This window comes from Ptychodera flava, chromosome 21, assembly GCF_041260155.1.
Source record: "Ptychodera flava strain L36383 chromosome 21, AS_Pfla_20210202, whole genome shotgun sequence".
Taxonomy (NCBI): Eukaryota; Metazoa; Hemichordata; class Enteropneusta; family Ptychoderidae; genus Ptychodera; species Ptychodera flava.
Window position 1 is genome coordinate 20,138,628 of NC_091948.1, and position 26,461 is coordinate 20,165,088.

A 26,461-nucleotide genomic window follows, 5' to 3' on the forward strand; every position below is an offset into this window, starting at 1 on the left:
ATTCACTGAAATTCTAAGATGCCATGCACTTAAGAAATCTGGGAAGGGGGGGGGGGGGGGGGGGGGGGGGGGGGGGGGACTTCACATCGTTTGATATGCCTGTTCTGAGGAGTCTTTGAAAACCTCTTACCAAACCATCTATGGTTACGATCTATTAGTACAGGCCATTGTTTGGTGTGACCTGTAGCTAGTACCTGTACATTTTTACCAAATGCCATTATCTCAAAGGTCATTTCTAACAAAGAATAAATTCACTCTGGTCATTGTCTCAAGCATGCTTTTTCTGCACTCACACTCACAAAAAGCAGCTGATTTGAAAGGGTTCCAGACACTCTTGGTTTTTACTAAGTCATCCATTACAAACTTAATACCAAGCAGACACCACTCAGCAGATCGTCCATGTAGCCGACACGAACACGAAGTGTCTGTTACCGGCTACCAAAAACTATGAAAAATAGTAAAGAATGAGCTACTAAATCACTATTAGTTTTAAGTTGCAGGTAGAATAAGTCTGTGCCTTTGTAAAAAATACTATAAAAATAGTAGAAAGTGAAGAACCAGCTGAAATTAGTTGAGGAGACCTTAACCGCATATCATTTGCATCTCATTGTTGGCTACATGGACTGTGTGCCAAGCAGACACCACTCAGCACTCATACTCCATTCTTACTCACAATGAAACACAAGCCACGAGGAGGTATTTCACTGAGTGGACTTTTTACTCCATCTTGTCCTGCTGAAAATACGTTACATTCCTCTTTAAAGGTGGAAAATTACAAAACTGGTTACGTCCTTGGGCCCCTGAAGCTCACTCCTTGTGTAATAGGCTGTGTCACTTGCAGGTTGGGGATATTACCAAAGTCCTGGTGAGGAAAGAACACAACATGTCATGGAAAATCATATTTTGTATATCTTTGATGGGAGGAAAGTGGGACTCTAGTGGCTTGAGGATAAGGGTGTGACAAAGTACAATTTCGACACCAATATACCTATTTTAAAGCTCTATCCATGCCACTTCAACTTGATAATTTTTCATTTCACTTTTGACATGATGCCAGTAAAAAGATTGATGAAAGCATGAGCAGTAACACACAGACAGACGACAATATTCCCTTTCAGGCCTGACCTTCTAGCAACTTACCAGAGCTACCCTATATATAGGGGTTTAGGCCTGAGAGGGATACCAATTAAATACTGGCAAGTTGTGGGGGAAATAAGAGAAAACTAATTTTTTCTAAAATTAGTATCAATACTGCAAAATCACTGAAATACAGATACACTAATGATATCTACGACACAGCTTTGTCATACAAGTAATAAATAATTTCATGAATTCTTGCCAAAAATATTTTCTTCACACCGCATGCCAAAATTTTTGACAGATAATAACGGTTTCATATCATAAATAATCAATGATACAATGATAGGTAAGAAAATTAATCATAGGTAAGAAAAGCTTTTACAGTCTTAGTCTCTTAAAAACAAAAAAACTTCATTTTTCCCTATGGAATTAAAACAGGGATGACCACCATTTTGAATTTCAAATAACAGCAAATGTTAGGTAATTTGTTTCTCTGGTTCCAAACTTGGTGAACACTGATATTTATCCTTGATTTGGTAAGTAAGCAGTTGAAAATTTATTTCAGAAAGTCTGAGAAAAAGTTTTTAAGTCTTTCACTTTCAAGGTGTATACTAATATAAGTAGTATTTGACAAAGGTGGTGCATAGCTTTTGTTAGTGATTTGTTACACATCCAATCTGCAAACATCTCATTGCTGACATATGACAGTTGATATCAGTGAAAATACTTAGAATTTTTAATTTCTATTAATAAGCTGAGAACAGTACAAGGGCAAATAAGCTCTGCCTTCAAGAGACCAATCAAAGATCTGAGTTCACCAAGGTGGGTTTACACGTGTATTTTTTTAAACCTGAGGGAATCTGATTAGTCGTTCTGTAAATATTCCTTATCGCGATCTAAGCGATCTCACGTTTACACGTCATATACAAGGTATGAATTAGTTCGGGTCAAGCGCCCTCAGCAATATCTGGGCTTGCTTGCAATGGCGGACCCACACATCATGTAGCTGCTGTCTACGCTCTTTTTGTGTTCTGTCAACCAATCGAGATGCCTTCGGCGAAGAAATTTACTAGGAGAGAATATTGTTGGCCTCGCCCCGTCTGATGTCATTATCTATTTCATGTTAAGATGAAACACCTAGACAGACACCTACAATACAGACTCTTATACGGAAAATTGAGACAATCAAAGTTCCGGCCAATGCGACACTAGTAACACTGGATTTCAATGAACACGAATACACCACATTATGAGGCAATTGAATCAGTTGGCAGAGCATTTAATCAGGAAAGATCATCAAACAATTACATAATCAAGTAACCAACAACGAAATACATGATAGCTCTGCTAGTAAATTTTTTAATGTCGACCTTGTGGAAGATCGGCCTTATTGGCCGAACATGTTATCGACAGTAAATAAAGTTAATAAATAAATAAATAAATAAATAATCTTAATAAACAACACATTTGAATTCAACGATGAATTCTACCGGCAAATATGGGGATGCTCTTATACGGAAATAATCTCGATGGGTTGTTCGCCAGAAATAGCAGATATTAGGCCTTCATTTCACGAGACAGAAATGAGAATAATACTGAAACGCAAACAACAAATACCGACCTGGCTGAGGTTCAGGGACGATGTTTTTCTGATTTTCATCGGAACACAACACGAACTCAATGAATTCATATCAAACATCAACAAAATGCATCCTACTTTCAAATTTTCGTTTGAAAGCTCCTCTCAAGAAATCACATATTTATACCTGACTATCTACAAAGGTCGTCGGTACAACAAAGAGAATATTCTCGACATCAAGACACACACAAAACCAACAGATATTTTCCAGTTCTTACAAAGAAACTCATGCCATCTGGCAGCAACATTCAACGGTCTGATCAAAGGTGAAACATTACCATACATCAGAACACGTAACAACGAAACCGATTTTACACAGAAAGTCACACAATTTAGTGAAAAAAAATTAGTGAAAAATTACAAGATCGACAATATAAAAAAATGAAATAGAACGCATTATCAGAGAGACAGATCATAAAAGCAGGAAAAGACTGCTTGAACAACAAAAAGAAACCAATAACGCCACCAACAATACAATAGTCTTCATAACAACGTATAGCCCGTACATCGACACGACAAAAATCAAGAAGGCCCTGACATAAAACTGGAGTGAACTTGAAAAAGACGAAACACTAAAAAAAACTGTTCCAAAACCAACCAATAATCGCATATAGATGGAACAGAAATATAGGCGACACACTTATAAGCGCCAGACTTCATCGGATACTTTCTGTAACCATACTACCGTATACAGGCGACATACGGTTTCTATTCCCACTATATCGTACCCGCCATGGCTAAGCGACATTTTACATAAAACAGCCAAACATGATGTACACTTATATTATACACAATATCATACACAAAACGCAAACAACCCAAATATGAACGATGTGTGGAGTTGCTTTCCCTTTACTATCAGTTGCTTTCCCTTTACTAACAACTCATCGTAAAATGGCATCGTTTTTCTAGCTCTGCCACTATGACGGTTGTTGTCGGACACGGACTTGAACTGAGCTCGCAACCGTTTGATTTTGTTGTGGCATTGTTCCGCTGTCCTCTCGAGTCCCTTCTCCCTGGCCTTGGCAGCGACGTCTCATACACTTGCCGATCCCTCGACGTGCCGTCCATCATACGGTGACGTTTTCGTCTCTCCAGATTGAAATTAGTAGCCTGATCTCTTCCTGTGACCAATTGTTGCCGCGATCGCGAGAGCTTCTTACTTGAACACCGTCCATTGTGGTAATGACCGAACCGAAGACAGGATATAGTTCGGCGTTTAGTTCGGTGTTCGGTCACACGTGTAAATAGGCCATTGTTTAGTACGGAGCACCGAACCTGGACCAGCCCTCTGACACCGAATTAATTTAGTTCTTTGTTAGTTCGGTGTTGTCTGTTCACACGTCCAACTGACACAGGTTTATATTTATTCGGTGTCTACTCCGGACTTAACTCCCACGTGTAAACCCCCCTCCAGTGGCATCATTCACACTCTGTGAACAAACTTGTTTGCAGACTGGCTCTGCACAGAAACCAAGCATCAGGGACAACTTGAAAACATAGGGCCTAAGTCCCTGAAGCTACTATAGACAGGGGTTTCATTAAGAGCCGGCAGCCGGCGAAATTGACCGGTTACTCTCACAATTTCGCCGGCTACTTTTTCGGAAATTTGAACTCTTTCATGGCTAAAATATTGTTTACCTGTGAAATGATACGGCACAGGTTTCAAAAGCTGTGTAATCAAACTTTTCAACGGCTTTTATGTGAAACAAAATTTAGAAGACGAGCGACTACTACGATCGCCTTGTACTACCATAGAGCACGTCTTGGTATACTGCCGCAATAAAAATCGGAATTGCAACAGACGATTCTATTGGCTACCTGAATTGCTGATTCCTATGCGGTGACCTTTATATATGCCAATGAAAACGGGCATACTTCACATGTCGGCCGTCGTTAGCTCGACTCAAAATGGTCGATGAACAAATGAAGACGGAAACGATCGCAAGGTCAGGCTTCGCTGTACGATCCTCTGTTTTGAAGTGGACCAAGAAACAAGAGAAGGATAATTACGTGGATTTAAACTGTTTCGAAGGCAATGCTGATTTTTTTCTCACGAAAAAACTTTCCGATACAGTTCGAATTTTAGTAAGCCGACATGCGTTGCACTGCGGCAGGCTTAAATGTGAAGGTATAACCCGCTGGGTGTATGATATGTACTGTTCTTTGGTCTATCGACGCCAATAAGAACGTCGCCCAGAGTGGTTACAATACGATCAGACCTCTAAATTCACTTCAAAAATGATCGTCAGTTAAATCCAAATGTGAGTTTCTGAACGTAAAATTTTCATAATCCTATATCAAGGTTCTTACTTTGCATACCCATATAGTCAAATCACCTTGATGGTCTTGTTTCTATTTGCGAAATATGGTAATGATTGTCATTTTTTATCATTATTGTTATATAAATTATCCTTTTTACCTCCCCAGTGGTATAAAAGTTCTTCATCTACAGATTTCCATACCAAACATCGTAGTTCTTAATTTTAAGCATAACATTATATATTAATGAAAAGTTTCTCATTTACTGTGCTTGAAATATGAGTGTTTCATCCAGGATGGCATCAACAAGGGGGATTTTCCCCTTTACCAGAAAATTTCGGGGGCATTTCACCAGTTCATGTGTTCTACTTGTACCTCTAAGGTGTGACTGGCACCATTTCATCGGGGGAGTGGTCCCCTTTGACAAATAAACTGGGGGTGCCAACATTTCAACAGAGGGGGAATCCCCTATCGCATGTCCAGATGTAACACATTAAATATCATCTACATATCAAATTTATATCATTAATAATAGTGAATTATTATAGTTTACCTCCTAAAAGCATAGAGGCTCTAAGTGACGTAATGACCGTGTCACCACGAGTCGAAGACGAGTGGTGACACGGTCATTACGTCACGAGTATTTTCCGAGCTGAATGAAGAAAAATATTAGGGAATAATATACTTATCACATGCACAAGCCAATAATTCGTTTTTTTTTGCAAAATAAAATAAGTTTTCCATGACGATTCCGCGTTTAAACTTTGAACTACTTTAGGAATAAATATCAGTACGCCGTGCACAAGTTGTCAATCATTTCCAGTCGCCCGTCGTGTGCATTTGCGCTCACGTTCGTTCATGTGTGGAGCAAATGACAGCTCTCGGTCTACATGTAGGCTATCTTCCGCAAGTTATACTCTATTTCAAAGATAGCATAGTCCTAGAAATTATCACAGAAGAAGATACGCTATTTCGGGAACAAATATCGACTGAATCTCGGCGGCGCGAACACTGTAAACGTCGCGCCTGACCCTGCAGCTGTGTGCAATGCGTACGGAACCCACGGTATACGCAACCAGCTTCGAGTTCGTTGTTTCCGCAAATTATTCACGTAATTCCTTCGGAATATACAGGCGGTACACTCTTGCGTTTACATTGTTCGGATTAGTAATGTCGTAGTCTGTGAAAATATCGATTTCATTACATGACTTTTGATCGTGGGAGAAACATCGGCCACCATGTTGTTTGTTTACATATTTACGAGCACCAAAGATCGACAAAAAAAAGGTCCGACGCACCAAAATTGATGACATAGACGCGGGTTGTCGTGACGTAGAACGACCAGAGAATAAATCCAGTATTTTTTGTTCGGAGACGACAAACTGGCTTGTGCATGTGATAATTGTGAATTATCATAGTTTAACTCCTAAAAGTATAGAGGCTCTAAAGACTTCAGTTTCCTTTGTTCAAAATATCGTCAACATTACCACATTTTATCATTTTCAATTATGAATTATCATATTTAGCCTAATCTCCAAGGAAACGGCTTTTTATGATATGAACACAAATTGCCCTGGAACACTGCTGACAATTCTCCTGAAATACTAGAAATTTAAGTGACTGCGAGCTGGAAAAAGTGAATTTTAGCTCATTTTTCAGGGTTCCCGGCCTTCGGTGTTCCCCCTCCCGGACCCTCCCCCAACGACGACCGCTTTGTGGTTAAGGCAGCTGCAAGCCGCAGCTACTTTCCAATCTGGCCCCCCTACTTCAAAACTTAATGAAACCCCTGTAGACATGGATACAAAATTAAGTATTTCCTGACTGTATGAAATTATCTCACTTAGGTCATCCTAGGGACTTGTAAACCAAATATTAAAGCTGTCTGACCAGCGGTTTTGAAAGAACAAGCAACTCAACAGTTGACAGAGCTCTGCTGTGTTATGTAGAGAATAACCTTTTGTGACACATGTATTGATGAAGAAGGTGGATATCTTTGATTAACATTGTAAGTGAGTTCTGTTGAATAAGTTGAGACTGTACATACTCAGAAAAAGCACACTGAAGAGACAAATGTTTGAAACTTAAGAAGTTCAAGGTCATCAAAAGCATTATAAGGAATCATGTAACTTTCATTGCACTGTTTACACAGATTGCATAATTGCTATAAATAGCACATGAGGAATCTTACAGCCCAGCTTTACCATAAAAACCCTATCACTTTGACCACTCTTTTACTTGACCACTCTATTTTTTTCCTGAAAAAGTAATTTTATTTTATCCTTACCAAGTCAACCATTAATGGAAATTAGAACTTTCTCTATCTCTATCTCTATCTCTATTGACTATTTGAGCAATTTCTTTTAGATAACATACAGGGCACAATAAATGACGGTTCAGAATATGTCAAAGTTGGGATTCAGGAAAGTTGCCTTTACATGTTTTAATCCTCCAAGATGGTAAGCATTTCAGTATGAACTGTCAAAAAAAGTTGAACTTTCTGATAATTCTACACTAAAATTATTTTGGTTTTGATGATTTCCTAATTAATTCAATTATTTAAAATCATAGTATTTTTTTTTTCTGGGTGAATTGATAGGGTTTATACAGTACAAGAATTACATACAATGTAAGTCAAATTTTGACCAAAATGACAAAAAAATTCCTTAAAAATACACATTTGCATATTTCATAACAATTTGAACAAATCTAAGTTGGGTTATCCCTAGAGACCTGTATACCAAATAACAAAGCTGTCTGACCAGCGGTTATGAAGAAGAAGATTTTTTACCAAAAACACCTTTTTTGGCATTAATTTGCCTATTTTCAACAATATCAAAAAATTAAAAAAAGTAGTTTCTCAAAATCATATTTTTCATCTACACAACAAATATCAAATCAGTAAGTACTGTGGTTCTCAAGATATTTGAGTGGACGGACGCCTCACAAACGGACATACATACATACATACATACATACATACATACATACATACATACAGACTGACGACGGACGCCGGACGGATACCCATCCCAATAGCTTCTATAGGCTATAGTCTATAGTAGCTAAAAACTGCTGCGCATCAACTCTGGTGTTCAGAATCAGAAACCAGGTTTACATGTTGTGAAGCAGTTGCCCAAGCTTTCTCTGATTGTCAGTTTCCTTAGTTTCAAAATACGTGCACATGCGTTATCAAAATAATATACAATTTCATACCCTTAGAGTTTCTGTACATTACCCCATTGCTTGGCATGATGACAAAGTAACAGAGTACAGAGTTTATTCTTACCAAAACTTTCAACATTTCCTTAGTATCTGAATCCACTTCAACAATGTCTTGTTCTAATGCAGACACTTCTGGCACATAGTTGTCCCTTCTCTCTCTCTCTTCCTCTTGAAGTTTGATTGAGATGCCTCTGACGGGACCACGCTGAATACGCTTCATAAGATGGGTTACAAACCTGTCAAAATTCAAAAGCACACCAAATTTTAAATGAAAATTTTGACGTCTTATGAAATTTTATTACATTAGACATGTAGGTATTTGGGAACAAAATTAAAGTTCGATGTGCTGAAAAATAGTATACCCTCTCTACCAGTGTGGCATGTAGTTGACAGACACAAGTTCAAATGCATTATAATTCTTCATGTAACAAAAAGAAATTATCACTAACATAGGAAACTCTAAATTTTTTATATCAAAATTTGAATGACAGACGGTGATTGTGATATATAAAGCATTCCACTATAAAATGGCACTTGTAAGGTACTAAAAAGATCTGATTATTTTATTGGCTTTTTGTTTATTTGTAATATAGGGCCTCAACCTTTCTTATTGCCCCATTAGCTGTATAATTATGCATTTTTTCAATGAGATGGCTTGAAATCAAATGCACCTTATGTTAAAAGGTTTACTGAAGTTTGACCACAGAATGTTTTTCAAACATTTGCAATGAATGCACGACTTCGATTTTATCAATGAAGTAATTTTCAAGTTGCAACTCAAATACTGTATGGCCACCACAAATATACACGTGTTAAATACCTGAATTTAATCAACCATATTCATCACAAGGATTAAAATGGGGACATTTTCAAAGGCAACATGACTAATGGGAATTCAAATCATCTCCTTGAAGGTTAATAGATGACATTTTTTCATAAGTAAAATGCTAATGGGGCTTTAATGGACATTAGTGGACAAAAACGAAGTGCCATGATGCAAACATTGATATGACATCACTCAGCACGAGCAATGACAAAGAACAAGCGGATCTATCATCAAGATTTGGATGGACAGTCATTGCAAATGGATTTGTGAGTCTGTGTCTTGGAAACTTCATTTGTCATTTGCTGTGGAGTGGCATGCACAACTCTTTCAGTGTCTCTAAATGAATACTGTACCATTGCTTTCGATGCCATGGACAGACATCAGTACAGGGGATCTAGATGATTGGCAAAGGGAAGTTAGAGCAGCTAGTAAAGTGTACTGAATGCAGCCCTGAGTAGTGCTGATCATGATTGTATGTTTGTGAACAGAATACAACATCACTAATGTGATATTGACTGCTGCCAACAGAACTTCAGACAGTTTTCCACATGGGTTTAAAGCCATGCAGAGTTCCCGGTTTGATCCGGTAAAATGTGATTCTTGAGGTTTACCCCACAATATTGGTGCCAAGTACCATTTTTACCATTCTTGTTTACTCATAATATCCAACAATCTTGTAAGAAGTTCACATAAATATTTATTTTTGGTCATTAATGATAAATCTTTGATGCCATTTGGACATTAGTCCAGTGCTTCATCTAGACAGGGGGATTCCCCCTCTGTTGACATGCCCTACTAATTTGTAAAGGGGGTATGAGACCACCCCCCCATGAAATGGTGCCAGTCACACCTTAGAGATACAAGTAGAACATATGACCTGATGAAATCCCTCCCTAATTTTGTGGTAAGGGGGGGGGGGGGGAATCCCTGTATTGATGCTATCCTGGATGAAACACTGTTAGTCCTGTTCCAGATCCAAGTACTCACCCTGCAATCTTGTTCCTGAGCTTCTTGCTAGGAATGATAGCGATTTCTTCACACACTCTCTTGTTGGTGTGGAAGTCCAATGTAAGACGAGTGTAATATTTTTCAATGATGACTCGTGCAGCCTTCTTGATGGTTTTGGTCCTAACACGACCCTACAAACCAAGCAAAGTTCACTCATTATTGAAGGTTCATTAAATTTTTCATTACGGAAAGAACAACTTTCACCTTGACATTCAAAATATGTGACAAGATTAAATTTCTTATTCTTGATCACGATGAATATCTTTACATTTGCAACTCACTGCAATCGCTTTTCTTCACAACAGATTCAGACTGGCTGTGCCAACTTAAAAATATCTTAGTATCTTGATCTGAACTACGTGTACAACACTGGCAAAATTTAAGGCTTGCAGACAACAATGTATGCTACTACCTGGCAGCGACCTGTCAGTTGTGCCGAAAGTTTTCGCTAGTTTATGGACTGGGGGTCTTTTTGTGTTCGAAAACTTAATGGAAGGTTTAAACTTCAGTTGTCAGTCGGTTGAATCAGAAATCTATATGGGATTGTAGTATACTATGCTACACAATTATGTTTCTGTAAAGGTATATAAAACAAAATAACTCATGGACACAGTCATGTCAGGCATGAGAATTGAAATGCAATGCTCGATGGAAGCAACAAATCTTGACATCGAGCTTTTTAAACGACGTGTGCAGTGACAGTCCTCCCGATTAACATGGATTGGTAGTCATATATTACAAAGAATTATAATGTAAACCATGAACATTGATAGTATTCCAATAATTTACACTTCATAAAGTGCTTTTAGGATGTCAACATAAAACTCATTGACCGAGCATATCAGATTGGTTCATAGAACTATACCGTATACGTATGGCCAGAACCCCTCCCTTCCTACGGAACAGATTCAGGAGCAATATCCAGCGATTCGGCTACAAGAATATTCTCGATATGGAATTGCAGGTAGCGAAGAAGTGTACGTGAGGTGCGAGTGTAGTTCTCAAACGGGGGTTTCGAGAGGCCGCCATGTTTTCCAGGATGTACAACACCAAAACATGGCCGATATTCCAATATATTTTGGTAATATTACTGAAATAAAAGTATGGTACTATAGCTAGGGACATTTTTAATATGTCTTCCAAAGATTTCGTGTAAACGATGACTGTAACCCCCAAGATGCTATGGATTCCTACAACAATATTTCAGTACCCACCATTTTGAAATCGTCTTTGGTCGAAGAGACCAGACTGCATGCTGGGAAAAAATAAAGAGAGTTTGCCGTTGGTGGCGTGCATCCAATTAGACATAAAAACATTTCCAGCAATGATAAGTATCTTTAAAGGTAAAATAAATAATTTACCAGGTCCAAGATACTGAAAATAACAATAGGGTCATTTTGAACCACTGTTTAGTGAAAGTACCAGGTGTCCGGACTGGGTAAGCGTACTCTGCTTGGCATGCTACACCCGTCAAGATTGACCCAAAGTGGAGTCACCAGCTCGGGTCACCAGTCACCTCGTTTTGTTTCGAAGATTTAAAGAAAATCAGGAAATATTCCTGTTGATGTGCAGCTGGCTCGGAAGGTTATATCTGATTGGTCGATTGTCACTATTCACAGCAACTTCAAGGGTCTCTTGTGTACAATTCAATAATAACGGTAAGATTCAGCCATAACAACTTCCGAGATGCTGCACATTAGCCCAAACGTTCAGCCAAAACAATCGCAAATACTTTAAATAGTATCGCATCTTTTAAATACTTTATCATCTTGTCTTATCACACAGTGCCAGTGGAAACATTAAAGTTTGAAACAGTGTAAGATTAATTTTCAGTTCCATGATTTGTATTTGCGGCAGAGGAGCTGAATTTTCATATCCCAAAGAGGAAACATCACAGGGTCGTATTCGTTGTTGCCTTAACGAGAAAATAATGGGTACAATATTCTCTTTCTCTCTCTCTCTCCCTCCCTCTCTCTCTCTCCCTCCTCCCCCCCCTCTCTCTCTCTCTCTCTCTCTCTCTCTCTCTCTCTCTCTCTCTCTCTCTCTCTCTCTCTGACACAGTTTTTATGCACAGAGACAGCGATACAAATTAAAGTATTTGTTGAAACTAATTTTACTTTTCATCAGACAAACCACCTTCGTGGCTTTATGTCCTTCACTAATTTTACCTCTAATCCGAATGCATTGCGATATCTTGTAAGATGGTCTATTGAAGTTTGGTCAAGATGCGTTAATCTGATCTTCTTTGGTTCAAAAAATATGTTATTTGGACTGGTTCACTGATGTGATGTGTTAGTTCCAAAATTTACCTTTTTGTTGGAAACACAACCACCACTTACCTGCGTTAGATGTGATCTCTGCTATGTCTCCTTTTTACCCATCAGTCCATTGCATTTGTGATCATTTCAAGTTAAGAAAACTTGGCGTGCCTTCTGTCAACAAGTCATGTACATGTGTAGCACACTGTTACCACACATCCTTTGTTACATTTCTGGCAAGACGGCGCAGAAGACTGCGCCACCAGTGAACAAGTCTACAATTTAACAACATCCTGTTGAAGGCCCCCTCTCCGTGCATGGCACAGAAAACCCTACTGTTTCCATAATAAAGATTAGACGCCTATGATCTTCAGGTAACCATGTTTTACCTCGGCTTTTATTCCGTGCACAACAGCACAGGTAGATGACAGACTCACTTATATTTCACAAATTTCTAAATTTCACATTTATTCATTATGGATAACTTTCAGACATAGCACATAACTATTTAACTACATGCCCTCTCAAGGTAGAATCTTATATACAGTAAATACATCGATTTAAAAGATAAAAATGTCGCTTCAGGATTTGGGTCAATCGGTAAATATGAGTGATTGCCGTAAAGACTTTATGATTTTCACCGCGATGATTGCATATATAGACTATAGAAAGATTTATTGAAATAAATTACATCACACTTATTTTGAAGGGAAGACACAGATTTCCACATAAAGTAAATACGGCACAAGCAAATGAAAGAACTACGAGTACAGTAACCTTCTAATTTCCCGAAATCGTTTTGTTGGGATGCAGAGGGAGAACCTTTATTCTATCGCCGTAATTATTGTAAATTGGACGGAATCGGTACGAGAGAGAGAGAGAGAGAGAGAGGAGAAGAGAGAGACAGACAGACAGACAGACAGACGGAGGGGACGACATACGAACGAAGATATAACGGATGCTGGAAAGGTTACAAACAGGGGTAAAGACAGACAAAACGGTAGACATGAGTTTCTCAATAATTCTGATTAGTGTAGATGTGGATTGCACTGCATAGCGTCTCTTTTCGAGTTGGATAAATTATTTGCTCGTACACTTTCTATTGTCCATTCTCACATATATTTTAATTGCAGGCAAAGCAACATAAATTACTTGTCAGTTGCGTTGACGTTGCGCCTTCAAAGCAAACACTTTCTTTTTTTCTTGGCAGATAAGCAGCACCAAATACAAAACAATGCTGATAATTTTACAAGTCTTCTTGGGCGAACAAAATATGAGTTGTCGCAACATATCTAAAACGATACAGGGTCGAGAAATTCAAAGTTGGCCGAGCGACCTAAATGTCTTCATCGTTGCGATTTGTTTCTTCAACAATCTGATTAGTTCCCTCGGTCTCTGTCGTCATATCCCCTTCATCCGTAGCCTTCCGAATAGATTGTTTACTTCCACTAACAGTACTTCGCGAACCAGAGATTCGCCGTTCCTTCCCTGTAGACGACAACGACGATGATGATGTTCGTGACGGTCGCTTCGACTTCTTGATCGGACTGGCCCCACCAACGTCCTCATGTACCGAACTCTGAACTTCCTCTTCGTCATCTTTCTTGCTGCTCGATAGAACTGACTGAGAGCGGGTGTTTGATGATCCTTGGATGTCCTCTGGCACGTCTTCGTCGCTATTTTCAAACTCCTCGTCGTCATAGTTCCCTCCGTCTTTAGAATCTTGCGCCGATTTCGTTCTTTCATCATCTACTTGCTCTTCTTCTTCTTTCTTTCCCGTTTCTTCTTTCTCGCAATCGCTTCCCAGTGTCCCTTTCTCATATTTTTCCTCTTCTGTCCCATTAATCGTGTCCGATTCTTCCTGCTCCTTCGCCTGTTCCTCCCCAGAGCCTTTCCCGTTTACATCCTTCTCCTCGCCGTCCTTCCCACTTTCGGTATTTTCAAGTGTTTGCTCATCTGTCTTATCTTGGGTTTTATCGTCTTCCATCAGCTTTTCGATGAACGGTTTCCGCTTTGTGGTCCCTTTGGAATCTCTCGGCGAACGCGATGATCGACCCCTGTGAGTGTCACGAGACTCTGATTTCCCTGTAGTTTTGTTTTTCTCTTCACCAGAGTCCCCTCCTTTCAGCGCCATTTTGTCCAGGGCCTCTTTTTGCTCTGTCAAATCTAATTCGACGTCATATTTATCGTCTTCGACTGGTCTTAAGTGAGGTTGGTCCTTGATCGCACAGTTAATGCTGCAATTGTAATGAAGTAAAAATAGACTTTTATCAGAAGAGCAGTACAAACACGGACCGCAAATAGAAAAATATTATGAGTGACTCGAATACATGAAAAATATCATTAAAATATCACACTAGCATGGAATCGCTTCAGTCGACAACGTATTTTATTGACCGCGTGGGGAAAGAAGATAACAAAATAAACCTGTTCAATTTCGGCAAAAGGTCAAGAGTCATGTCACACTGTTGCTAAGTTGCATAATCTATTTTACAAAGGCCCATTACTCATAATACAAAGCAACAATGCAATAGATTCTCCTCTAAGGTAAAATGCGCCTCGGGGACAGATATTTGGACTCTCAAACTTTTTCAGTTCTTTTCTAATCTACCTCTTGTGTGGGTTCATTTTGCAGCTATTTGACTGAGAAAACTTTTAACCGTCTTAGTTTGTTGACAATCGAAAATGTTATTTTTCTCCATAGAGTTACATGTAACACAGGAATGGTGGCCATTTTGAATGTCAAATATCGGTAAATCTTGGGTTATTTGTTTCTCAAGTACCAAAATTTACACGGTGACCCTACCCGATTTTTCTTCATGATTTTGAAAGTGAATGGTTGAAAGATTCCTTAAGGAAAATTTAAGCAAAAGTTTAAGTCTTTTACTTTCGGGTTACAATGCTGTGAAGATACAGTCACCCTTTCCGAATTTTTTGAGAAGGAATGTATACTTACTCCATAAGAAGTGAATCTGATTTCTACGATGCCAGTACAGGTAAGGCATACCATTCAGCAGGTTGAAGGAGAAATAATAAAAAGAACCATAAATTACATTTCTGTCTCACTTATTTACAGTTGTAACAATGAACTTTCAATGATTCAATGATTACATCACTTTTAACATTGTCGATTGCATACATACATACATACATACATACATACATACATACATACATACATACATACATACATACATACAGACAGACGGACAGACAGACGTACATACATACATACATACATACATACATACATACATACATACATACATACATACATACGTACGTACGTACGTACGTACGTACATACATACATACATACATACATACATACATACATACATACATACATACATACATACATACATACATACGTACGTACATACATACATACATACATACGATATCGAGATCTGACATCATGTTACTAGTCAAAGACTTGTTTACCGATGAGATTATGACGACACTGACCTTCATGAACGTTGGCATTGATAAATTCTCCAGATCTCTGTTTGTTCTGACGATGACGGAATGACCAGTGCTGAAGAGTCGACGACATTGTGTCATTTGACCTTCCAGCTCTCTGACTTTGCGATACTGTTGCCTGTCAACTTGACTAACCATAGCTCTCTTCTTTTTCTCGATAATTTTTACCAAATTGTCGCACTCGGTGACAATGTTCAGTTTTATAAGTGCCCCATTGTGCTAGAAAAAGAAGGAAAAAGAATAGAAATGTAGGTTACTGTAAAATAGACACCATCATGTGATTGTGTCATTTTTTGATTTCGCAGGCAAACAGTCGGTTTCATAGTTATATCGGCATATTTTGTGAATCGAAATAATAGTGAATTAATAATACAAATGATGACACTTAACGAAATATGTATGTATTATATACACATGTGTACATATACTACTATGTAGGTCTATATAAGTGTATGTGCATGTGTATGATAATATGTATGTATGTATGTATGTGTGCTCTCCCTGGCCTTTCGAAATTGTTAGTAAATTTACGAATTGGGTTCAAAAATATTAGTAAGCACAAATTATGTTATTCCGAACCACCAACTTTCAACAAGCACTTCTGGTACTCAATAGGTGATTTTAAGGGGATAGAATGATGAATGATTTCATTATAGACAAAAAGAAAATGAAAAATCCCTTTTTATCACAACTGGAAGTTATGATATAGAGGTGGTTTCAACCGGTGTTTGATGTCGTCCATTTCCGTAAACGACAAAAAGTCAAAAACTGCTGAACAGAGTGCGTTGATATTTGGTACCGATACATAGACTGGTTCCAAGGTTCCAATTCGGAAAAATGGAGCCAAACGAAGCGCCGGTTAGATAGTTTTGGGAAATTTCTAACCCCCCTTTTTATCTAATTGATTTTAGGGGTCTTTCATACATGTAGTTTTGGAATGTACACCAATCCTGCATTGTGGACTGTTTTATGAGTTGTTGAACAGAAATGAGGTTTTGATGAATGTTAGAAATATGCAGGATGGCTGATTCGAAGTATAAGAGATTTCTATGGTCTTTTGGGCATCAAAAGCATTAAAAAAAACATATTTCATAGTTTAGATTCTCACTTTTGAGATGACCCTAGGCATTTGTTAAGTAAACATCCTTGAGTCAATATACAGACTTTGACATTCCAGAGATTAAGTATCCACAACCTCACATGTTACAGTCTTTCACTACAATGGTATGGCCCAAACCCATTGTTATCAATGGAGAGTGTGGACCTGTCTACAGGAAATTGGGGTGAACAGGTTAGACAATGACGTTACAAGTTGTAGGTTAGTTATCAAGGTAGCACCAGCATAGAGTCCTGAGCATCTGTCCATGTGTTCTCACAGCAAATTACAGGGAAAAAAATTATTTGAGAAGTTTCTCTCCTTTAAATAGAAGTACATGTATATTACAATTTAAACCTGTCATGGATAGATTGCTCTCAAATGATCTGAAACACAGTTATTGCCCATTAGCAACAAATCTATAGCAAGATTTATGTAAAGTTCATGAACTTACACAAGGTATTAGACAAAAGATGACCATGACTTTGCAACTTTTCAACATTTATTTCATTCAGATTTCCTCAGTTTAGTGTATAATTTTGTAATCTTAATTACTGTCAACTTAGCTTTACTAACTTATTCATACCTCATTATTCTTACACTACTGTTATACCATTATAACCACAAAATTTCAAGAGATGCATATATGATTGTCACTTAACAAACAATTTACAAATATGTCTTCTGCTTTTTCTCCATATACATATACATGTCTCTTTTCTCATAAAATGAGCTTAAAATCGCAATGTGAAAAATAGTCTTTCAGCTATATGTTGCTCATTGACTTCGTGGTGTGTCTAATTCACAATGAGTGGGGTTGTTGATAAATGCCGATAATACTAGGCGGTCATTATGTCCAAGCGCCATTGCGGTATTTTTTAACATAATGACCATAGTTCATTATCACAACTGGAAGTTGTGATATAGGGTTAGCTTCAACCGGTGTGGGACAGTGTCCATTTTCCGTAAACGACAAAAAGTCAAAAACCGCTGAACAGACTGCATTGATATTTTGTAGAGATATTCAGACTAATTCCAAGGTTCCGATTCTGAAAAATGGAGCCAAACGGAGCGCCGGTTAGATAGTTTTGGGAAATTTCTAACCCCCCTTTAACTAATTGATTTTAGGGGTCTTTCATATATGTAGTTTTGGAATGTACACCAATCCTGCATTGTGGACTATTTAATGAGTTGTGGAACAGAAATGAGGTTTTGATGAATGTTACAAATATGCAGGATGGCTGATTCAAAGTATCAGAGATTTTCATGCGCTTTTGGTAATAAAATTGATAAAAAACAACAGATTTAATGTTTTAGATTTCTCACATTTGTTATGACCCTTAACATTACAGACTTGATGACATAACTAGCTGCTGGACCTGTTTACTGGCGCATTGATTTAAAGACAAAGATCGTTTTATTTTGTAATAAGGACGTGTGATTTCGTAAAACATAATCTATTAGCCTGGAAATGTGATTTTTGTGAATATTGCTTACCCCACTGACAAACAGTGTGGTTTGAAAATGGCTGGAATTCGCTACTTCGGGACTTTGTTTTCTGTGTGGATTTACTGACAAACTCCAAACCCGCAGCACCTACCCATTCAGTATTTCATGTATAGGTGTACCCAGAGATAGAGTAGTTCACAATGTGCCAGTTGTGATCAAGTGCCATTGGCGCTATTTTTAGTTTTTTTGACAATGAACACTCATATTTTGATACGCATTTTCAAAGATTTATTAAATAACACAGTACATCATGGGTCATGAATGCTTGTAACATTGAAATTTCTTCCTTTTCTCAATAAAGTGTGTAATTTTGGTCAACGGCCATGAATGTTATTCAATTACTCTATCTTTATTACACAACATAACATGTTCAAGTATATTGTGACACAAATCATAACTCCCTTTGTGTGTGTAGTCAGTGGTTGATGATTATATATATTAATTTATGAAGCGGTCATTAATATTATCAAATATTATCAGTGTTTGCACAAGTTTTAGATGCTAGAAAATCTGTCCCCTGTTTTTCATATTTGGAAAGCTCTGTTACTTTGAAAGTATGCACGTCATCCATAGGTACTAGGTGGTGCCTCTATAGCTGCAGTCATTATGCCATGTTCATCTCTAAAATTCTTTTTAAACAACCACTGATCAGAACATTTGGCAGTCTGTGGTTTCGCACAAATTTTGTCTCATCTCAATCAAATTTAAGTACGCAAACTGAGACTGGTGATCCTGCTAATGTTTTCTTAGAGACAGTTACACTTTTAAAACGCTGCAGATGATCGTCATTTATTTTTTTTGTCTGGATAAACTTTTTGGTCATGGGACTGTGCACAGCATTTTCTCTGGATCATAGAAAACTATCAGCATTCATAACATTTGCTGAGACAGTTTCTTGTAAAATATTTTGAAGGAAACCTATTAAAATTGGCACGCTGACTGAAAAATTCAATTTTCAGATCGTCAAATGACAAATCTATGACATCTAAGATTTCCGGCTCGCTTCCACCTCCATGCACAGAAAAACACTTTGCAGTACATGTTCAACCATGTGCGGTCCGGACTGCAGTTCTGCTGTAGTTCGACTGTCTTTCAGGCTGACTGTTCTTGATCTCTTCTAGCTCGGCGGTTTCATTGTTTCGTATTTTTTTCATATCAGTTGCCGTTTTTATGCCCAACTTTCTTTCCCAACTGGATACTATCAATCCAAAGTATTTGTAACTGCCGCTTCCCTCGATCCGCTTCAACAGTCCATTCGGAAAGTTGACAGCATGTGAGTGTTTGGGTGTCTCGAAAACTACCGTAATGGGGTGGTAATGTATGACACACCACTATGAGATTACAAGACCCGGGATCTTGAAACCTTTTCGCGCATGCTCATGTTATCACAGGTCAAAGTCCAAAGCCAGCTATCACCATGTGTCGATGCGCCGATGATAGGGGCAGCGTAGGTTTTGAAAGACGAGATATGACAGTATTTCCCCGGAATTCACAATCTTGACCGAAAATCAGGCTTCAAAAATAACAAAATCGTTCGTAAATGGCCGATCGGGCATTCATTTTTTTTCGTAAATTTTCGTTTTTGTTCGTAATTTACGAAAGTTACGAGCGACAGCGAGAGCACAGTGTATGTATGTATGTATGTATGTATGTATGTACGTACGTATGTACGTACGTACGTATGTATGTATGTATGTATGTATGTATGTATGTATGTATGTATGTATGTATGTATGTATGTATGAAAAGAACTAATGCATGACCTGAATCCCCTCCAAACCAACCTTTATCTTTTCAATCAAAACGTTTAATCTCTTCATGAAGTCTTGTAACCTTGCATTGTCTTCTTCCAGATATTCGAGATTTTTGGTCACTTCGCTCTGTAGAAATGCAGACAGAAAAATCACAGTGGGCTTTTTGTTCAAATTTCAGTAGCTAGACAAGGGGGAGGGGGCAAATGCTCAAGAATGCCCGGATGTTCCACAAACCTGACCTTCTATAAATTGAACAGATACATATAAGGTCACAACACAGGCAACTGTCAATGGACAATCTTTCCTTAATAGTCGCGCCAGCGGCTTACTGACTACGCATGCGCTTATTCATAATATACTATGCGAGTAACCGGAAGTGTACCCTTCATGGGCGCCGCCATGTTTTTTTGAGTACTCGTAAATAAACAAAAACGAAACAAATTACCATTATGTAACATGCCTTTTATAAAATATACCTCTTTTATTAGCCAGTAAATGCTATTATGCACCTTGTTGCTGATACAAAATATCGTTAATATAGATAAAGGGAGAAAACTGTCGTGCATATGAACGAGAGCATACGCAAAGAATGCTGGGATTGAATTATAGAAGAGCGCCCCCTGTGTCAATAATTAGATTCAAAAATTGCCAGTTTTTAGACGGAACGCTATAGTTTTCAGCTTGCAAGTGGAAGGTGGGCAGTGCGGTTACCATTGCAATGATAATGATTGCATAAAACGTCCCTTGTTTATCGCAATAGGCTGTTACATTGTAAAAATGCCAATTTTTGTCCAAAAGTTTTACACGCTACAGAAAATCTATTCCTGCCCTGCTGCAGGGTTTGACGTCGTGTACGTACGTGAACTGCTTTCATCAGAGGGAAACTGGGCATAGTTGTCAATATAACGTTTATGAAGTACCCAGTCCGGTCAGCTCCAAAATTGGAGCGCTATACCATAATATTTCCCCACTCTCATTAGCCAATCAGCGGCCAGCGCGCCATCAGTAAAAATTGTATTTCCTGGCAACCTCCACATGCGTCCTTCGTTACGTACGCCATACTGTGTCGAACTCCCGCGCCGTATTCTGTCATAATGTCGAACAGTTGTGTGGCCACTCTGTCAAAACACAATTTCAAAGGCGCGTACCAGTTTTATTCTGGCTAAGACAACACAACCCCATATATCGCTGTGATTCCTAGACTCTGGCTTGAAGTCCTGCGAAATATAAATCGTGTACCTACACAGATCGTTCAGAATACCCCATTTGTATCGGTGATGATGATGGCAGCGATACAAATTCTACCGTATGGGGAACAGTTGTGTGGCCACTCTGTCAACACATTTTCAAAATCGCGTACCATTTTAGTCTGCGTTTGACAACTACAAAACAGGTATCGTTTTAAAGCTCTGACATTGCTCTTCTTCCTTGCAAAATGTTATACGCGTACCTACACAAATAACCTTTATAACAGTATTTCTAATAGAGATGACGAACATCCACAAAATGATTCTCGGTACTTGAGCGAAATCGATAAACTGGGGGTAGAAATGAATCGTCAATATTTCGAATATTTGTTCACTAATCGGACTCCTTGTTGGACATGACCTTCTGCAGAACACGTGGATTATGTTGACTGTCGAAATTCGTCGAAATTCACAAGACAGGGGCTTAATAAGCGGCCCAAAACTGCCGATCACACTTGGTGGGTAATTTGTGACCCAGCGTGACCTGTACTTTATTAATGATGTAATCTGGTCGATGATTGGCTGAATGCCGGAATATATTATCATAATGAGTCTCCAATTTTGGAGCTGACCCGGACTGGTAACTATTACAGTTTATCATGAATCAATACAAATAACATTGCCAATCTTTAATAACCCTGGCGCGACACCAAGGGCTGAGCCCTAATTAATAATAACATACAGCATATAGCATACACGTTTCTATGGACCATGTTATTTTCAAGAGTACAAATAGCGACCATTGCATGAGAATAATAAATGAGAATGAATATTACAAGATAACATTTATTCACGTGTTTGTTATCTGTATAGGGTGCGGCATAAAATATGAGATTGAATTGCTTCAGCTGATGACCTTCGTACGGTACCAATCGTCAAATAAATTCAATTTATTTCCAGCTTCCTCTTTCATTTATGTTTCTTTATTTAATTTATTATTCAATGGCGAACGGCGACCATGCTTATCTATCTTTGCACTATTGTAAAATTGACCTTAATGTAAGTTCAAGGTTACCATGTCTGGTACCAGTGACTGAAAAGACTGGTAGATCTACATGATACTGAGTCTGTGTTGACACAACCGATTACACAAAGGCTGTTGTATAAGTCAAATTCTATAATATTTTGTGTGTATAATGTTTAAAAACTTGCGTTATGCTTACATGAAAAAGTCACAAATCAGGAAAATGGACAGTAATGCGAAACAAAATCTAAAATGCTGCCATCGTCTTTAATTTGATATTTCTTTTTACAAGTCTCTATTAATAGCTGGCGGTCGGCATGGCAACGTCCTGTTAGCATAAGGGGCACTTTAAAAATGTTATCGCATAGACAGTTTTGTAGAGTCACAGCTTCCTATGTGGGTGCAACCAAAGACGAAATGAAACTTACTTTCTGTGGTATACTAGAAGTGATTATATCAGATCACTTCCGTTGTAGGTCAAACAGACAAGGCCATGTCAAGTCAGTCTTTTGGCCATTAATGTTTATTGACGCTGCGGTTTCTGCGTTAATTTAAATATGATTTCAAATTTTGTGTCAATATCTTCTTATGTTACACAAGATATACGGTGAATTCTCAATTTTTACGTTCATTCTGGACAGTACCCACACCTTCTGCTTCGTCGGCGCGATTCCCTATGTTCAAAAAATAAGAAATCTAAGAATTTTGGAATTTTCTATTACTTAATATATTTTCTAGAAAGTATAGATGTAGTCTGATGTATTATTTCTGACCGTTTCTGTTGGTTATATCAAAGAAAGGGGTGAAGACCATGATGCTAAATTGTCTTGGCGGTGTTCCTCCGGCCTGAACGATTCTGATATCAAAACCAGTCCAATTTGTGCAGTGTTTATCGACTTGATTCGCGCCTCCTTATGTTAGCAATCTGTCGGCAGCTTTCGACGGATCAAATTCAACTAAATTAGTTTGATTGCCTCCACTGTGCCATTGACACTGATATACAATCTGTCAGTTCGGCCTGTAAAAGAGAACCGACAGGGCGTGGGACCCCACATTTTACTTGGAAAATCTATTCCTCTTTTGTTTTAGTGTCTCGTGAATTTTACTTTGGATCGATGTGGTTTCACAATGGCTTACACAGATTTAATGGGATCATTTATGTCACTGAATGAACCACTTAAGACTGGTCTGAAATGTGTTTCACAGAAGAGTAACAAAGCGAAGCTGTTAATGGCTACTTTTGCCTTTCGTGTATTTCCTTTCAAAATTCTGGTGAAATCGCCAGTGTGATTTATGCCCGGGATATATGTTATCACCTATTTGTCCAATGAGCGTGGAAAATATGATAAATTTAAACCAGTGTCGTCATAGATGCTAGATCGATCGAGTACGAGGGTTTTAGTGACCTACAGCTCCCTTGGGTTCGTCATTGTTGTTTATATACGTGCAACATTTGAACCCGCCGAGACGACAGGTACAGGGTGCCTAGCAACAGGAGCAGCAAAACAATACAAGGGCACGCCAAGTAAACCTCGGGCGCATCAAGACATTTATCTGATCGAAAGGTCTGGTTTGAAGGCGAATGCATTGTTTTGAGTGCAGTGTGCTTCAAACTCGGGCAACGCATTTGATTGTTTGCGTGAGTACTCGATGCAAATCGAAGAGCGACCGCATAATGCTATTGATCGATCTACGGGTTATAGTAGGTTCCGCTATTAACGTGAAACACAGGGACGGTGAGCCTTGCTCCAATACCGCGTAGCCATTGCAGAATTGTAACTCACTGTGTTGCAGCAAATCAAAGCAGCCATTTAATCAAACATATAGCCCTTTACCTCTGGCTGTTCAAAGCTTCTCTGGAAACTGAAAACAGTCGACGTGAAAAAAAAGTTGAAGAGAACGAGCCTTGATCTTGCTGCTAACTATGTATCTCGTTCGCTTACAACTGTTAACTGGTGACAGAAATATTTTAAGTGTCGCAAATTACAGACGATGTTTGCGAAGGGTGTGCTATACAAGGCGTGAGATTAGGTCTATTTGTTTGAAGGTTTACTTAAACCTCGCTAATCCAGTAAAGAACATAAACTGGCTTAATTATATCGTCTCCGTCGATCTTGTAACACAGCGTTCTCAAGCAACACGAATTAGAGGCATTTGTTGGCCGCACATGAGCTCACCGTGCTTGTTCCACATGGAATCCGAGCGTAAACAACCGAAGCCATGTTATTTGTAACGAAATGAGTGTACTAACCTTCTTTTCACGATAGGGTTTTGTGCTGATGGAGGTGAAAGCGCTGCGAGACCCTTCCCGATTCGTTGATTGTTGCTGTTGTTGTGCATCCCTGGCGGTTCTAGGATTGGACCTGGCATGGGCACTCTTCGAACCTTTCATGGCGAGATTTTCTCCGGTTGTCAGAGACTTACAAAACCATAAAATATGTCATTACAAGTCTCAACAACAGTAACCACTATCCCTATTCACTTGGACACGGTCTAGGTACGCTGGTCACGTGACACCAGTAAGCTAAGGTGACACGGCATATCGTTACGGAGTCTAATTACCCCATAGTAAGATGATCTGATTGGTTATTTGCAGCGGCCTCGGAAGGACCGTGGATTCATCACACGGTCATTTACACGGTCAGTCAGCTCTTTTCAATATTTTGGCCGCAAACATACGTTTACGATATTTACTTTATCAACTTTGGCCTGCACACGACCACATATAAATTATGTGACCAGTTCCGACATGCAATAAGCCGCCCTGGCAACCACCGCGTACACTTGATTAGCATAGCAACCTGTTGAATAGCTCCAAGCTCCACCGAATACTGAGCTGGACACAACAACAGCATCGACTTTGTCGTGTCAACGAAACAAATTAAAAATTAAATTCCTCACAATCTGACATTTATTTTTCTTTCAAAAAACGGAAAGGCACTGTTCCGTCACAAAGAGATATTGCGTTGTGCCATAGACACTATAAGGTATATGGTTGTACCGGACAGTATGTAATGGGAATGAGCGAGTTTGTCCCCTTTCGACGTTGACATTAACATTTTAAGCCTCAGTTTGTATTTTACCAAATTCATACACTAAATTTAAGTCCCCTGTCATGAAACCATGAAACACACAACAAGGGGAGCTGCCGTATAGACTCTGTGGCATGTATCATGTGAAAAAGAAATATCAATTGAAAGTTGATTGGCCACCAGCTCTGCGTGGCAGGGCTGTGTGTTACCGGCTATAGGCCTCCCACCACATGCCTATAGCCCGTAAAACAAAGTCCTGCCACGCAGAGCTAATTGGCAACAAACCTGGACATTATTACTTAAATGGCAAAGTTTCTGTGTCAACAAACGTATGTATGCTAAGTGTTCTGATTATTTGTTCGCCATGATGTTTGAAGTCGGATGTAGCGCTGGCGGCGATCGATAGCAGGGAATGTGTCTTAATGAGAGACGGCAGTTCTTACCTAAAGACTTATTGATCGTCAAAAACACAGCGAAAACAATGTCTTGACATCAGAGACCGGCATGTTGACACCAACAAACAATAAATGGCAATGATATTTTTTCTTGAGAAATTGGCATCGGGCTTTTTATTTTTCCCTCGAGCAAAATATCCATGGTAATCACTTTGCCTAAATCACAAGAGCAATAATTAACAATTACAAGCCAGCGTGGGTCTGTGTCGATACAACACAGTTGCAACTAAATTAAGACTGTATTTGGCTGTATAGGAAAAAATGTCGGAGAATCATCAATTTTATAGTGTTACAATATTTTACAATTAAAATACTGTTAACATTGCAAGACTAAGAATATATTACAATTCAACATCATCCTAGGGGGTATATTACACTCAGGTATTGCACAAGGCACCCTTAGCCTACCATAGCAATGCCTCAACGAGTATTGGTCATAGTGTTCTCCAGGTATGATTACACGCACGGTCAAACGAGTCCTCATTTTGCCACTTTTCGCAGAATAGAACTTAATGAAGACACTGGTTAGAGATGAATTCTTCACTGTCTTTAGCAACCCCTTTGACAATTTCACTTTCACTATTGGTGATAGAAAGGGAATAAGTAGTCAAAAGTTTCATTACTAC

The 26,461-nt window shown here is 38.7% G+C and overlaps 2 protein-coding genes across 2 annotated transcripts; both read right to left on the reverse strand.

Moving 5' to 3' along the window:
* Positions 1 to 699: 699 nt before the first annotated feature.
* LOC139121671 (small ribosomal subunit protein eS17) lies at positions 700 to 11,313 on the reverse strand. Its single transcript, XM_070686751.1, has 4 exons — positions 11,252 to 11,313; positions 10,017 to 10,168; positions 8,268 to 8,439; positions 700 to 862 (listed from the first exon to the last, which is right to left on the reverse strand). The coding sequence occupies exons 1-4, from the start codon at positions 11,252 to 11,254 to the stop codon at positions 785 to 787; spliced, it is 405 nt and encodes a 134-aa protein (XP_070542852.1). The 5' UTR covers positions 11,255 to 11,313; the 3' UTR covers positions 700 to 784.
* A 1,351-nt stretch (positions 11,314 to 12,664) lies between these two features.
* On the reverse strand, positions 12,665 to 24,864 carry LOC139121673 (uncharacterized). Its single transcript, XM_070686753.1, has 5 exons — positions 24,600 to 24,864; positions 20,168 to 20,263; positions 15,764 to 15,997; positions 15,252 to 15,274; positions 12,665 to 14,532 (listed from the first exon to the last, which is right to left on the reverse strand). Exons 1-5 carry the CDS (start codon positions 24,738 to 24,740, stop codon positions 13,632 to 13,634), a joined length of 1,395 nt encoding a protein of 464 aa, XP_070542854.1. The 5' UTR covers positions 24,741 to 24,864; the 3' UTR covers positions 12,665 to 13,631.
* Positions 24,865 to 26,461: the final 1,597 nt, after the last annotated feature.

Coding starts and splice junctions, on each gene's coding strand:
- LOC139121671 (XM_070686751.1), bottom strand. Junction 8,440..10,016: donor CTCAGGAACAAGATTGCAGG/GTGAGTACTTGG, acceptor GAATTTTGACAG/GTTTGTAACCCATCTTATGA. Junction 863..8,267: donor AGGAAATGTTGAAAGTTTTG/GTAAGAATAAAC, acceptor TTTCCTCACCAG/GACTTTGGTAATATCCCCAA.
- LOC139121673 (XM_070686753.1), bottom strand. CDS start 24,740: ATGAAAGGTTCGAAGAGTGCCCATGCCAGGTCCAATCCTAGAACCGCC. Junction 20,264..24,599: donor AACCCTATCGTGAAAAGAAG/GTTAGTACACTC, acceptor GCATTTCTACAG/AGCGAAGTGACCAAAAATCT. Junction 15,275..15,763: donor CAATGCCAACGTTCATGAAG/GTCAGTGTCGTC, acceptor CTGGCATCGTAG/AAATCAGATTCACTTCTTAT.